This window comes from Penicillium vulpinum (assembly GCF_028829585.1).
Source record: "Penicillium vulpinum strain IBT 29486 chromosome Unknown utg000002l_segment0_segment0, whole genome shotgun sequence".
In the NCBI taxonomy this organism is placed as follows: domain Eukaryota; kingdom Fungi; phylum Ascomycota; class Eurotiomycetes; order Eurotiales; family Aspergillaceae; genus Penicillium; species Penicillium vulpinum.
The window spans coordinates 1,305,776-1,319,314 of record NW_026643242.1 but is presented as its reverse complement, the minus strand read 5'-3'; the positions used below and the strand labels follow the sequence as shown (position 1 = coordinate 1,319,314).

At 48.5% G+C, this 13,539-nt stretch overlaps 7 protein-coding genes across 7 annotated transcripts; 5 read left to right on the top strand and 2 right to left on the bottom strand.

Moving 5' to 3' along the window:
• Positions 1-33: 33 nt before the first annotated feature.
• Positions 34-1,783, top strand: N7479_003586 (ADP-ribosylation factor GTPase-activating protein; the record flags this gene model as incomplete). The annotated part of the gene is made up of 6 exons (XM_057251283.1): positions 34-99; positions 166-301; positions 372-555; positions 623-1,329; positions 1,384-1,698; positions 1,755-1,783. The coding sequence occupies 6 exons, from the start codon at positions 34-36 to the stop codon at positions 1,781-1,783; spliced, it is 1,437 nt and encodes a 478-aa protein (XP_057110608.1).
• Positions 1,784-2,355: 572 nt separating this feature from the next.
• On the bottom strand, positions 2,356-4,385 carry N7479_003585 (folic acid synthesis protein; the record flags this gene model as incomplete). Its single annotated transcript, XM_057251282.1, is given in 5 exon segments — positions 2,356-3,340; positions 3,409-3,617; positions 3,682-3,992; positions 4,003-4,025; positions 4,243-4,385. The coding sequence occupies 5 exon segments, from the start codon at positions 4,383-4,385 to the stop codon at positions 2,356-2,358; spliced, it is 1,671 nt and encodes a 556-aa protein (XP_057110607.1).
• Positions 4,386-5,656: 1,271 nt separating this feature from the next.
• N7479_003584 (bifunctional terpene synthase/polyprenyl synthetase family protein) lies at positions 5,657-7,895 on the top strand (the record flags this gene model as incomplete). The annotated part of the gene is made up of 3 exons (XM_057251281.1): positions 5,657-5,966; positions 6,029-6,317; positions 6,374-7,895. 3 exons carry the CDS (start codon positions 5,657-5,659, stop codon positions 7,893-7,895), a joined length of 2,121 nt encoding a protein of 706 aa, XP_057110606.1.
• A 445-nt stretch (positions 7,896-8,340) lies between these two features.
• N7479_003583 (GMC family oxidoreductase) lies at positions 8,341-10,251 on the bottom strand (the record flags this gene model as incomplete). Its single annotated transcript, XM_057251280.1, has 2 exons — positions 8,341-9,945; positions 10,006-10,251. The coding sequence occupies 2 exons, from the start codon at positions 10,249-10,251 to the stop codon at positions 8,341-8,343; spliced, it is 1,851 nt and encodes a 616-aa protein (XP_057110605.1).
• An 815-nt stretch (positions 10,252-11,066) lies between these two features.
• On the top strand, positions 11,067-12,422 carry N7479_003582 (uncharacterized protein; the record flags this gene model as incomplete). Its single annotated transcript, XM_057251279.1, has 5 exons — positions 11,067-11,228; positions 11,283-11,319; positions 11,377-11,453; positions 11,514-11,893; positions 11,951-12,422. The coding sequence occupies 5 exons, from the start codon at positions 11,067-11,069 to the stop codon at positions 12,420-12,422; spliced, it is 1,128 nt and encodes a 375-aa protein (XP_057110604.1).
• A 43-nt stretch (positions 12,423-12,465) lies between these two features.
• On the top strand, positions 12,466-12,783 carry N7479_003581 (uncharacterized protein; the record flags this gene model as incomplete). Its single annotated transcript, XM_057251278.1, has 2 exons — positions 12,466-12,524; positions 12,594-12,783. The coding sequence occupies 2 exons, from the start codon at positions 12,466-12,468 to the stop codon at positions 12,781-12,783; spliced, it is 249 nt and encodes an 82-aa protein (XP_057110603.1).
• Positions 12,784-12,852: 69 nt separating this feature from the next.
• Positions 12,853-13,485, top strand: N7479_003580 (serine/threonine protein kinase; the record flags this gene model as incomplete). The annotated part of the gene is given in 4 exon segments (XM_057251277.1): positions 12,853-13,042; positions 13,079-13,266; positions 13,307-13,371; positions 13,386-13,485. 4 exon segments carry the CDS (start codon positions 12,853-12,855, stop codon positions 13,483-13,485), a joined length of 543 nt encoding a protein of 180 aa, XP_057110602.1.
• Positions 13,486-13,539: the final 54 nt, after the last annotated feature.

Below are 13,539 nucleotides of genomic sequence, written 5' to 3'. Positions count from 1 at the left end.
CTCCCTCCCCATTGATCTCTCCTCGGTACCATCATGAGTGCCACAAAGGCGCAGTCTCAAAAGATCTTTGAGAAGGCCAAGCTGAAGCCCGCGAACAAGGTGCGCACACCCCCACCCCATACGCTGTGTGATTGTGGCACTCGATTCTGATGCTTTTGCTTTCAGGTGTGCTTCGACTGTGGCTCTAAGAACCCGACATGGTCTTCAGTTCCTTTCGGCATCTACCTATGCCTTGATTGTTCAGCTCACCACCGTAATCTCGGTGTGCACATCTCCTTTGTCCGATCAACAAACCTCGATCGTACGTACCCTACACACAATTTCTTCACAAACCAAATGTGCCGATAGATCGACGCTGATATGTTATGCAGAGTGGCAATGGGAGCAACTACGGGTGATGAAGGTTGGCGGAAATGAGTCTGCGACCAAGTATTTCCAATCGCACGGAGGGTCCGCCGCGCTGGCGAGCAAGGACACCAAGGTCAAATACACATGCAATGCAGCTGTCAAGTATAAGGAGGAACTAAAGAGGCGCGCTGCGCTGGATGCGCAACAGTTAGTGGAACCAATCCCGACGGAAGTGGCTTTAGTACGTGCTAACCAGTATTATTGTTTAATTTAGATATCCCGGAGAAGTTGTCATCACAGATGTCCCCGCTGGAACTCCCTCAGATGGCTCGAGCACCTCTGCTGGCGACGGGGAGGACGATTTCTTTTCCTCCTGGGACAAGCCCTCGATCAAGCGTCCGAGCAACCCCCCATCGCGCACCAGTACACCCCCGGTCGTCAGCCGAACCGGCTCTCCTTTCCTGAACGCCGGCGCCAATGCAAACGGATCCCGCTCGAAATCTCCCTTGTCTGCCTCGGAAGAAAAGAGCGCTTCTCCTGCGCCGGCTGCTATCCGGCCTGTCAGTGTTACTCGGAAGACCTCTACAGCAGCTAGCTCTGCAAAGAAGGGCAGTCTCCTCGGTGCTAAGAAGGTACCCAAGCTTGGGGCCAAGAAGGTCGCCACTGCGGATATTATTGATTTCGATGAGGCAGAGCGCAAGGCCAAGGAAGAGGCTGAGCGTATTGAAAAGCTTGGCTACGATCCCGAGGCTGAACAGGCTGAAGCCGAGGCCAAGAAGGCTGCCGCCGCCGCCGCCGCCATCCCAATCGCTTCTCCTATCCCGGCCGGCTCTGGCAAGTCTAGTGAGCGAAACTCGGGTGACGTAGAGCGACTAGGCATGGGCGTGAGCAGACTTGGCTTTGGCCAGGTGTCGAAGCCTGTTGCCCCCAAGAAGCCAACCTTTGGTTCTGTTGGCCCTGCCAAGTCCAACCCTGCTGATGGTAAATTTTCCTCGGTCGTACAACATATGAAAGATAAGCTGACACTCGACACAGACGCGGAACTTGCCCAGACCAGAACCCGATTTGGCACTCAGAAGGGTATCTCGTCTGATGAATTCTTCGGACGGGACCGCTTTGATCCCGCCGCCCAGTCGGAGGCCAAGGAACGTCTTCGCCAATTTGATAGCGCTACATCCATTTCCAGCAACAGCTACTTCGGCCGGTCCGAGGATGAGGTCACACTTGACGATGGTTATGGTGATATGGAGGTTGCCGCTAAAGATTTCATCCGCCGCTTCGGTATCACGGCTGGAGATGATATTGAGAACCTGTCGCATCTTGTCGGCGAAGGCGCAACTAAGCTACAAGGTGAGAAAGTCTTTGTTTGGGCATGTAACTACTTCTTGCTAACTGAATATCACTAGGTGCTATCCGCAATTATCTGAACAACTAGGCTAGTCGCCTATGTTCATCAGATATTACGCCTTCTATCACTCCAAGTACTTTAGCAAGCCACATTTTTTCCTGTCTTGCAACCTCCCATTCCAATCCTCTTCGTGCGCGACGTATATTGTGTCTCCCCCTGCCTGTCTTGCCCGCTCGACAAGATTTCTTTCCCTGGAAAACCATTGCGATCAGCAGTCGGCCAAAAAATTGGGTTCCATACCATTGTGGTTTGCAATCTGGCGTGTGATTGACGATTTTTGTTTTTCCCTTGCTTCTTCGCGTTCCTATACAGCAACACGGGATGATTGAAGAAAGCTCTTATTTTATTTTGCTCATCGCGTTGATATGGTTTAGGATAATCGAGAAATTCATGATTTGATATTATTGATAGACAAACTTTTGACAAAAGCACAACTCCAATCTCTCGTCCCGCACCGCTCACAAAACTCCATGATGAATGAAGAGAACACAGTAGTACATCATAGTACAAGTCGAACCCAAGTGTTGAATACAAAAAAAAAGCCCTAAATATAAAGCAGCAGGACAAAGCTAGATAATAAGTGACGTAGCAGTCCGATCTCAATCAACGCGATAAATCGCATCTGCAACCTTCGTCACCTGCCACATCTCATGGACATCATGAACACGAACAATATCCGCCCCACCAGCCACACTAGCGGAGACTGTAGCAGCCGTACCCCAAACGCGCTCCTTTGGCGTCTTCACCCCAGTAATATGACCAATGAACCTCTTCCGGCTTGGCCCCATTAACCAAGGGAAGCACTCAAACCCGGGCATCGCACGCAGCCTCGGCAACTCCCGCAAGATCTCCAGATCTTGCGGTTGGATCTTCGCAAAGCCAAGACCCGGATCGAGGATGATGCGCCAGCGCCGGATCCCCGCGTCTTCAGCAGCTGCAATGCGCGCGCCGAGCTCAGCAGCCACTTCCGGAATAACGCCGGACGGGTACTCGTGCAGGGTCGTCATTGTCTGTGGCGTGCCGCGCATGTGCATCAGGATCACAGACTTGCCGATCCGCGCTACTGTTGGCAGCATTTCTGGGTCGAGGAGGCCGGCTGAGATGTCGTTGACGATGTCTGCGCCGGCGGCGCAGGCGGCTTCCGCTACGCTGGCGCGGTAGGTGTCGATGCTGATAGCGATGTTGGCAGCTTCTGGGATGGCGGTTCGGATGTGCTTGATTGCTGGGACTACGCGGGCGATCTCTTCAGCAGCGCCGACTGGTGTTGACCCTGGGCGGGTACTCTCGCCGCCGATGTCGATGATTGTTGCGCCGGAGGCGATGAAGTTGCGTACTGTTTCTGTTATATAGGTTAGGTCTGTTGGGGAGTGTTTGCCGCCGTCGGAGAAGGAGTCTGGCGTTAGGTTTAGGATTGCCATGACGTGGGTGCTGCGCTTAGGGTCTGTTGCGTGCAGAGATGGGAATAGTGGTGAAATTGGGGTTGTGGACATTGGTGTTGGTTCTGGTGGCGGTAGAGCCTTCAGATGTGCGCTGTAAGTTTGCGTATCCTTTCCTAGTAATGGAGGGTATTCATTTGGGATTAATCTAAGTTCAGATGGTTAGTTTTGCTTTTGTGTGTCGGTATAGCACATATAAAGTCGTTGGGGGCGTACTGGCTGAGAGGTCGCAATACAAAGTCTCGTTCAAGCATCAGATTATGTGGGATGTTGAGACGCTCATGAGAAATGATCTCCTGATCATATAGTAGGATGTCCAAATCAATAGAGCGTGGGCCTTTGTCGATGAGCTTCTTTCTGCCCATCGCAATCTCAATGGATTGAAGAGTATCCAAAAGATCCAGAGGCGCAAGTGTTGTTTCTACCTGAGAGAAATTAACAATTTGCTACCAGGTTTGGATATCAACTTTGATAGTATACCTCGCATACACCATTGATGAATGTATCTTGATCAAGCACATACATCGGTGCGGTCTCAAACAATGAACTTGTCCTTTTCACTTTGATACCAGCTCGGTCCATTTCAAGACAAGCCTGCTCAATCATTTCTACTCGGTCTCCGACGTTGCTTCCCAGGGCAATAAATGCCCGGTGGAGGTCTGGACTGGGGAACTTCAAATTCATCTTGGGGTCAACTGCTTGCGCAGTGGAGAAATTTCTCACTGGCGGGGTCAAATGTAACGACGTTATTGAACGTCGGGATAGACCATTTCTAGTCAGAAGTCCAGATGCCACTTGGGCTGTATATACCAATAGGGACTGATAAGGCGACCCTACTGAATATTAGAGTTGAATTAAAGTGCAGCAAATCAAAAGAAGAAAAAAATGCGGGACAGGCATATTTCCCCATTGGGATGATACGCCGATAAGCGTGCGAGGGGCTTCTAAGAAGTGACCAAGTACATACCCAGGCTCTGTAGAGAGGATATTCTGTAACTATAAGATGTCGTCAGATTCGCCACAGCCAATTTATTATTTGGGGGTTTTTACCCTGTATGCAACGGTCGATGATTAGTCCTCCTTGTGACCTGGGCTGCAACCAATGGTGAAAGTCTCGGCGACCTCCTAATTTGTCGTGGATGAAGGATGAAAGATGCCGATGGAGGGGCTCTCTGGATTGCCCTAGTACTCATTATGATTTGAGAAGGGAGGCAAGAACATAACCTTACACTATGAGAGCTTCGAATCAGTTCTGGTTAGCTTCACGTGGTTCGCCTGCTTCTTGGCGTTGACGCGTTGTTGCCTTGACACCTTACTGCCTTGTTGCCTTGACATATACATCAACCCAACCACATCGATGGCAACGATGATAAAGTTGGCCACATTATGTAGTTGCATCATAATCTTTGTCCCTGACTGTTGCAACAATTTCAATATATCTGGGAGAAACCCCAATTGGTGCTTTCCCCTTACCAGCTCTATCTAGACCACATTGGCTTGGATGACTTTAGGCTATAGAAATGGGAGCTGGTTCAACAACCGTCTTCTGCTTTCTTTGCTCCTTATGTTTTCTCCGCCATATACTCAATCTTACTTCACTGCCAGATAAAAAATTGTATTGTGCTTGACTCCAGTCAGATTCGAAAGGCCATTGACCTTCGTTCAATTAAAGCCCGCAACCGAATGAATCAAATCGACCAAGTTTATGCAATGAAGTTGACAACATCATTGCCCTACCACAGTCTGTGGCAAGCGATAACCAGTCAGCCGGACCTATCTAGGTTCTAGAAGGCATAAGGAAAACCTTTCCTCGACAGGTTGGCCTGCACTCGATTTCAACCGAGATCTGCCATGTCCACTGGAGTCTTCCACACTCCAGGAATGACGTTGGGGGTACCCATGGGTGTCGCCGCCGTCTTCAAGCCATGAAATTGTCTCCATTACAAATGTACTTCGTCCAAGTGACAATCCCTGCACATCTGATGCGGCAAAAATACAAAAAGATGGGGCGAGCCGGGATTGAACCGGCGACCTTGCGAACTTCAGTCGCACGCTCAATGAATCTACGTCGAATAACATTCAAAACAAAATATAGTCAAGGTTTGATTATACCTCAAGGGTCGATACCGGAAAATAATACGAGGATCGCTAACCGGAAATATGTTGTACGTAATGATATATATATGGGCCGTGATAGGTACTGCGATCAAGATGCCCATGAAGCGTGAGAAGTAGTTACAGATTTCCAAAAGTTCAACTTGCCCATTTCTGATGTAGAAAAAATGTAGCCTCTTGCATATGTATTGATCCACCAGGCCTGCTACGACGTTGACCACTCCGATATCCATTACATAAAGCACGAAATGAAATAGCGGTGAGGATATCTACTTAAGGACCAGGACTTATTTTAGATGGAATATACTATCCATTCCTCCCCTTCGATTTGCACTACATCGGATTAACAATGGAACCATCAACTACTGAAATGGAGGACACCTGGATCAACTCTGAACTAGTGGATCTGACCAGCGAAAGACCACCTGATTGCTTTACATCTCGGGCTGTGCGAATAAACAAGTACGACGATACCATGAATCTCCACGCCACGAATGCAATCAACGACTGGAGAACAGCAATGTCCGACGATGCAGAACGTAAAGTTGGGCATACTTTCTCACCAGTGGGGAATGTATCGAGCTTTCTTTTCCCAGAGTGTTCATCAGATAATGTACATATTCTGGGATACTTTACAGAGCTTGCATTCATACACGACGGTATGTCATTAGAACAATGGGCCCTAAATAAAAAACGAGCAACAATTAAAACTTCAAATCAGACATTACGGATGCATTATCCTCAAAAGATGCCAAGGAGGAGAACAAGCATTTATCCCATGCACTAGACCTCAAGGACAACCATCTGGGCACCTCAGAGAGAGGAAAAACCATGAAGAAATTTCTATCCCAGAAAGTTCTTGAGCTGGTTAAAATAGATACCGAGGAAGGACAACAATTTGTCCAGCTTTTCAAAGTCTGGGCCGATGACCAAACTCGGTTGAAAAATCCCCAGACGATCGAATCTATTGATGGATACTTCCACTTTCGGCAACTTGACGGAGGTGTGAGGTATGATTGATACCCGTTAAGGCCCACGGAATAGAGGTGGTGCTGATGTGTTCTAGGGCATATTGGTATTGGTTAGCATTCTCTCACGGAGATGTCTTCACACAAGCGGACTGGGGCTCGATAGAAGACCTTATAAAATCTGCCAACAGGGCCTTTATATGGACCAATGACTACTTCAGCTGGCCCCGAGAGCGATCTTATGGACAAGGCAGGATTGCAAATGTGATCGAGTTCTATATGCGAACCGAAGGCCTCTCCGAGGAAGAAGCCAAGCAGAAAACAAAGGAGGAGATCCTACAAGGAGAACAACGTTTCCATGACATGTGTGTTGAACGGTTTGCACAAGAGCCAAACCTCCCCCGTCACATAAAGAAATTGCTCCAAGTTGCTGAGATAGCGATGGGTGGATACAACTTCTGGGCATCAACGTGTCCCAGGCTAAACTCCTGGAAAGAGCAGAGCTCAACCGCGGAGAGTACCTTGCATGGAACAGAAAATGACGGAGTCGAAATCCATTCTACAGGAAAGGCTCAGCTTGCTAAGCCAGTCGAGATAAATCAAACTTCCAACGCAAGTCAAGAGAACACGAAGACTCAGCTTCAACCTTCAGTATCTCATTCGGACTCGATGGAATATACATCAATTTTAGACGACTCGGCTCTTCTCGCTCCAGTTCGTTACATTGAGTCTCTGTCGTCAAAGAATGTGGTTGCCAAACTTATCGATGCATTCAATGTCTGGATGCAGGTGTCGCCCAAACCATTGGCCGCGATCAAGGATGCCATGAATGATCTTCATAACTCTTCCCTAATCCTTGACGACATCCAAGATGACTCACCACTCCGACGAGGGAAAACAGCGACCCATCTCATCTTCGGACCTGCGCAAACAATCAACAGCGCCACTTACATGTTCGTCAAAGCAGCTCAAGTAGTAGACGCCCTGGGTACCCCTCAGATGATGACTGCCCTCTTACAGGGACTTGAGACGCAGTTCATTGGTCAGAGTTGGGATCTAAACTGGAGAAATCATTTCCATTGCCCCACGGAATCCGAATACCTCGACATGGTAGACAAGAAGACTGGTGCTGTGCTGACCAAGATGGTTGAGCTCATGCAAGCCAATAGCGAAATAACGCCCTTCTCATATCGACTTTCCCCTCTGGCCCGTCGTTTCGGCCGATGGTATCAGATTCGCGATGACTACATGAATCTCCAAGGGGCTGATTATTCGAAGAAGAAGGGGTTCTGCGAAGATCTCGATGAAGGGAAATTGTCCTACCCAATTGTCAAGTGCTGTCAAAAAAGCGAGACAATCAAAAACATCATTCTTGGAATATTCCAACAAGCGCGAATGACGAAGACGAAAATGGTACGTGAGAGTAAATTGCAGATCTTGGACCTCATGTCAAGTGTTGCGGCTCTGGAGGATACATTTGATTATCTTCAGCAACTGCAGAGGGAAATCGAGCAGGATATCCGGGAGATCGAGGTGTTGACAGGTGAATCTAATCCAGAGCTATTGCTCGTGGTGAAAGCCTTGGCGGTGATCCCTAAGCCCAATGGAAAGGGGAATTGAACCGCCTAGTTTTTCAGTCGCTATCTAATTGGAAATTCTATTTTCATTCTTCCCACTTCTTTTGATCTGATCCGGTAGAGCAGTATTGTCAAGTTTTTCCAATAAAGATTAAATGAGCTCAGTTCGATATGGGCAAAAAACGATCCTTGAGTGTATGGAGGGGAACTTATTTGCCTATTACAACCTGTCTGTATCTCGGCCTGACAGGGTTATGAGGGAAGTGCGAGACCGAGGAAAGAAGGAAAGAGAAATGGTGAGGGCAATGGCACTTGCTGCTATTATCTGAGAAAATTTATACATTGCAAGGAAGGAGCCGTTTTCCGAGGTAGGTACATATACAGCCAGTTGACTTTGATGGTATAAAAAACGTGAAACAGGCCCAGCCCTTCAGCCATTCCCGTGAATATCACTCAAGAAAACTGCGTTGATGTTGATTCAAAAAAACCTAGTTCAGGTCCTGCTTGATGATGTCTGCAGCCTTCTCAGCAACCGCAAATACAGTTGCTTGGATATTGCCTCTCGGCTCCAAGGGGAAGATACTAGCATCGACAACACGGATATTAGCCGAGCCGTACACCTTCAGGTGAGAATCCACAACACCGCCATCTTCTTGCGGCATCATTGCACAGGTACCACTGGTGTGGTACATAGACAAGACGAGCTCTTTGCACAGCTCCTTTGCCTTCTCGAGGTCCGTCAAAGGCTCCGGTGTGTGGAGGCGCTCGCCACCCTTCTTCAGTAGCGATGCTAGCGGTGCCGTATCAGCAATCTTGTCCATCCACATACTATGCCGAGCTTGCATCTCCACATCAACTGGGTGACGGAGTATTCCGTGATCAATGAGAGGAGAAGCCTTGGGATCGGGAGATTGGATATGGACGGATCCTCGTGATAGAGGGTAGCTGAGCAGAGAAACAAGACTGATAAAGAAGCCTGGGTGTCCGAGACCGAAAAGACGCTTGGGGTATTCTCCTTCCCGGGGTAGAAGCTGGAATGGCGCTAGGATATATTGTACGGTGGGCTCGTCGGGGTTCTGGAGCAGGGTGTGTAATGCTTCGAATTGCTTCTTGTGTGTCCGTGAGGTTTCAGGGCTATCTATTGATGCCTGGAGCTCCTGGAGTAGCTGATTCCGCTCGTCTTCGGAGGTGTCTACAAGCGGCATAAATGCAGAGACCAGCGCCACCATGCCGAGGGGTCCGGAGCCATCCTTCTGATAAGCGGCCATGGCAGCACCGGCAACGGCGGGATCCCTCGCCATATCGCCCGATGGCATACCGTCTGCGACTTCATATCCAAAAGAGACAATACCGTGATCTTGTAGGTTCTCGCCAACACCGGGATTGTTGATGATTGTCGGGATTCCGTGGGACTGAAGGAGAGTTTCATCTCCAACACCTGACAATTCTAAGATCTGGGAGGACTGGGTTGTTCCAGCGGCAAGGATAACCTCTTTCGCGACTGAAACAGTGTATATATCCGAGTTCTTGCTGAACCTAATACCTGTAGCAACGGCATTCTCACCATTGCTCCCCTTCTCGATGATAATCTTTTCAACCCAGGCTCCGGTTACGACGCGGAGGTTCGACCGAGCTTGGACCTCCGGCCCCAGATACGCAGCTGCAGCATGGCTTCTAGCATGGGTCACTGGATCCACAAGACCGGGGCTCACGAAGGGACCTGTACCGGCGCCATTGATTGGATCCTCATCTTGTGGGTATCCAAGGGCCTTGAAGGTGTCCATCCATGCCGCATGGTATGGCATGTACTGATCTCCAAACGACACTTGAACAGGACCTGTGTTACCCTGATCCTTCTGGTCATATTTCATCCCCTTGAAGAAATCACGGTTGTTATCCGATGGGGGTGCAGCCGTATGGAATTTGCGAACATATGGGGCCATTCCGTCCCATCCCCAGCCGGGATTGCCCAATTTTTCCCAGGCATTCAACCCAGACCGAGAAGGATAGATGACTATTCCCAGATTAATCGCCGAGGAGCCTCCCAAAGTGCGGCCTTTGTTGGCTAAGAGCTTGCGGCCATTGAGTTGTTCCTATTTTACATAGGCAAGGTTAGTGACAAGAACTATAGGTTTCAAGGGACAATAGCGCACCTGGGGACATGATCGGAAGTTCCAATCAAAGTCCTCGTCTTCATATGTCGCTGGTGCTAAGCCAGGGACAATAACTCGAGGGTCATTGAGACGGTTTGTTCCGGCTTCCAAAACAAGGACACGGATATCGGGGTTTTCAGTGAGTCGGTTGGCCACCACAAGGCCAGCAGTACCTCCTCCAACAATCACAAAGTCATAAGTTGCGTTTTCAAGTCCAGCAGAGGACTCGGTGTCAAAAGATGCCATGGCCAATTATGTTAATGTAAGTGATGTGCGATCTGCATGAGAAGAAATTAAAAAAAAAAAAAAAAAAAAAAAAAAAAAATATATTTGGGGACGCTCTGGGGAGGGGATGGACATATAGAGGGGGTTTCAATTGAGGGGCATCCAACTCTGCTATCTTCATTAACAGTACTTATAAAATGATACAGTATGTCTATGCATAATCCAATAATCAAACCCCCTGAATCTATTGAACTTCTGGCCCCAAGGATGCAGGGATGGGCCACGCTATGCATAACGGGGGAAGTGCAGAGCGACAGAGTGAGCTAGAGCTTAGACTGCATATGTGCCACAGAGCCATTGTACTGCGATTGATCGGACCATCTGTGCCAAGCCTCGGTAAAGGAAATACATATCCGGGATGAAACGTGCAAGGATTCAGACCATATGCTGAATTTCTCCCCCGGCCCTGCCAAAAGTACCAAATCTCAAAATATAATTCTTAATTAATAATTTCCCCCATTTTGACCAGGAGATCTTTTCAAAGTCCATTGAAAAAGAACACTGGGTCAAGGACCTCTGGGGACGGGAGGGGCCGGTGCGGACTCGATTCCACTTTCAACTCAATTGAAGGGGATTCGTTCCATAAGAATGCGAATGGGTTATGCCTAGTAACTCTAGGGGACTAGCGTATGTTAGCGTGTGTTAGTGTATAGTAGGGTGGATCGGATAGGAAAATGGATCCTGATTTTAATTCTCCACGTTTGCTCTTCCTTTTCTATTTATGTTGTAGATGGCCATGAGATATTGAAAGACCCCATGAAGAAAGGGAACCTACGATGGGAAACTATGGACTGAAATCGAAGGACGGTAGGGAGATCGTGACCGTGATGCTCGTCTTTGGAGCGATCTCCCTGACTTCCACCATTCTTCGTGTAGTGTCGCGGAGAACGAGAAATGTCAGCTTAGGGTTGGATGATTATTGCATGATCGGTGCGACAGTAAGCTCGTTCAACCGCCATTCTCTCGTGGCGCGAGACTGATGAAGTCTGCAGTTTTTGATAATGGCGTGTACTGTGGTTGTGATATTGAGTATGAAACTCATATTAAAACGGACCAAGAGACAGCGCTAACGGGTATCTTGCGCAGTGGTGACAAATGGAGGCGTTGGACTTCATGCAAACACAGGCGAGGTCCCCTTTACAGACATCCAATTCAACCTCAAGGTATGTGAAGCATAACGGATTTTCTATCAGGCGGATGAAGCTCACCACGGTACGGGGTAGATGCTTATCGCCTGCCAGGTTCTCTATGGAACCGGCCTGGCCCTTGTCAAAACATCGATGATGACCCTCTATCACAAGCTCTTTGGTATCAAAGCCAACATGCAGGTTGCCATTTATGTTACCGGTGCCATTGTGTGGGCGTGGGCGCTTAGTATCATCCTCGAGTCCTTTCTTATTTGCCATCCCGTCGCGTTCAACTGGAACCCAACGTTACCGGGGGGCGGATGTGGGAATCGCAATGCAGCCTTTGTGATAGCTGGAGTACTCAACATGGTGACTGATTTTATGGTCATGGCACTTCCAATCCCATATATCTGGAAGCTCCAGCTGCGAATCGGCCGGAAGATTGGCTTATTGGTGGCATTTTCGATAGGAATATTGTAAGTGCGCCCCGCTCTCTATTGCAAAGTTAAGCGCTAATCTTCGTTGAACCACAGTGTCAGCGCAATCAGCATGGTCCGTGTTGTCAGTCTTATGAACGTCGACTTCAACGACCTCACATATACCCTCCCCATCCCATTGATGTGGAGTATGCTCGAACAGCAACTCGCCATCGTCGCAGCCAATCTGCCTCTGCTTCGTCGGGTGTTCTCCAACGTACTTCCTAGAAGTTGGCTGGGCTCATCGGCTTACGGGACGGGAACACCATCGGGAGAGCTCAGTGGCAAGAAACCCTCGGCGCGGGGGTATTCTCTCACTCGCATGGATGCCGGCGCCAATCGAAGCGAGATCACGTCGGAGAGCCCCAAAGCTGCAGCTTCAAATCCCCAGACGAGGTGGAGTGACGATGACGGGCAATCAGATACGGAGTTGACGGTGAACGCGATGCCACCAGATGGGATCCAGATGTGGAAGGATTTTCGAGTCGACTCGACTAGATCCCTAGAATTGATGCCCGATAAAAAATAATACGAAGCCACGCATTTTATGATGACTTGTTCCTCGCCACGATATGCGTGGCCGCCCACTCGTAATCATAGTGGGCCGTGCTCAAGCTATAGCCTCAAAAAAGTATGTGCAATCTGCCGGTCGAATAGAGTGAGTGTAGTGTATAATAATACCCTTTGCATTACTTTTTAGTATAGAGCTAAGCAGCTGTCACCAGCGAATTATCCACACACGACAAAATATAGAAAAAGGTCTTGGTAACAGGAATATTGAAACCTTTTTTTTAAAAAAAACCCCCATAGACAAACTTTTTGGTTCTGTAGGCAGTCTTTATCTCAAAAATATCTCCCACCCCAATGATATGGACAACTACATTCGCTAGGCACACCGGAAAAGGACTGAGATTCTGGCACCTACAATATCAGGCCCATTGCCGATTACATGTTTTGTTATGGAGAACGTGCCAAGCTCGTGGAACGCAATGCATTTGCATGGTTCAGACACATTCAATGCCACCCGAATTAACGACTGGCAGCATACAATTGTCACCACACTGCTCCTTGCTACTGGCTATCCCAAAGTTTCTGAGAACCATTCCCCCGAGCCCCCGATAGGCTCGGTCCCGCCAAAATATCTAGACGGTTATGATATAATGAGCTCCGAGGACAAAGCTTAAGTCGACGAGCTCATTCGGCGGCAAAAACATTTATATCTATACTCTTTCTTCAATGAAGGACTGGACAAGGCGAATCTCAAAGCTCTACAAGATCCCTTGATTAATTTTGCGGGCCGCCAATGGTCGAGCAATCTCATAGCTTTGCGACTAGATCTAATGCGAATTTGTGACATATGGTCCCACGTCCTGGTGAAGAATTAGAATTGTAAGTGTCCTGTTGAATTTTCAGAGCAGGAAATTGGAGAGCAAACTAAGAACGAGCCAATGGAGGTTGAACACGGTTGTTGATCACTGGTGTGATGAACTAGGTGGGGAGGGTGGGGTGGGTCTCAGAAGAAGACTGGGTCTGGACTGAACAGTACGACTATGCTGCCAAACGAAATCAGTCCCTCAGAGCAAATTTTCTGAAGATAGCAGTCTAGACGAACCTGAGACAATCAAGCGAGGCTAACCTTTTCAGAA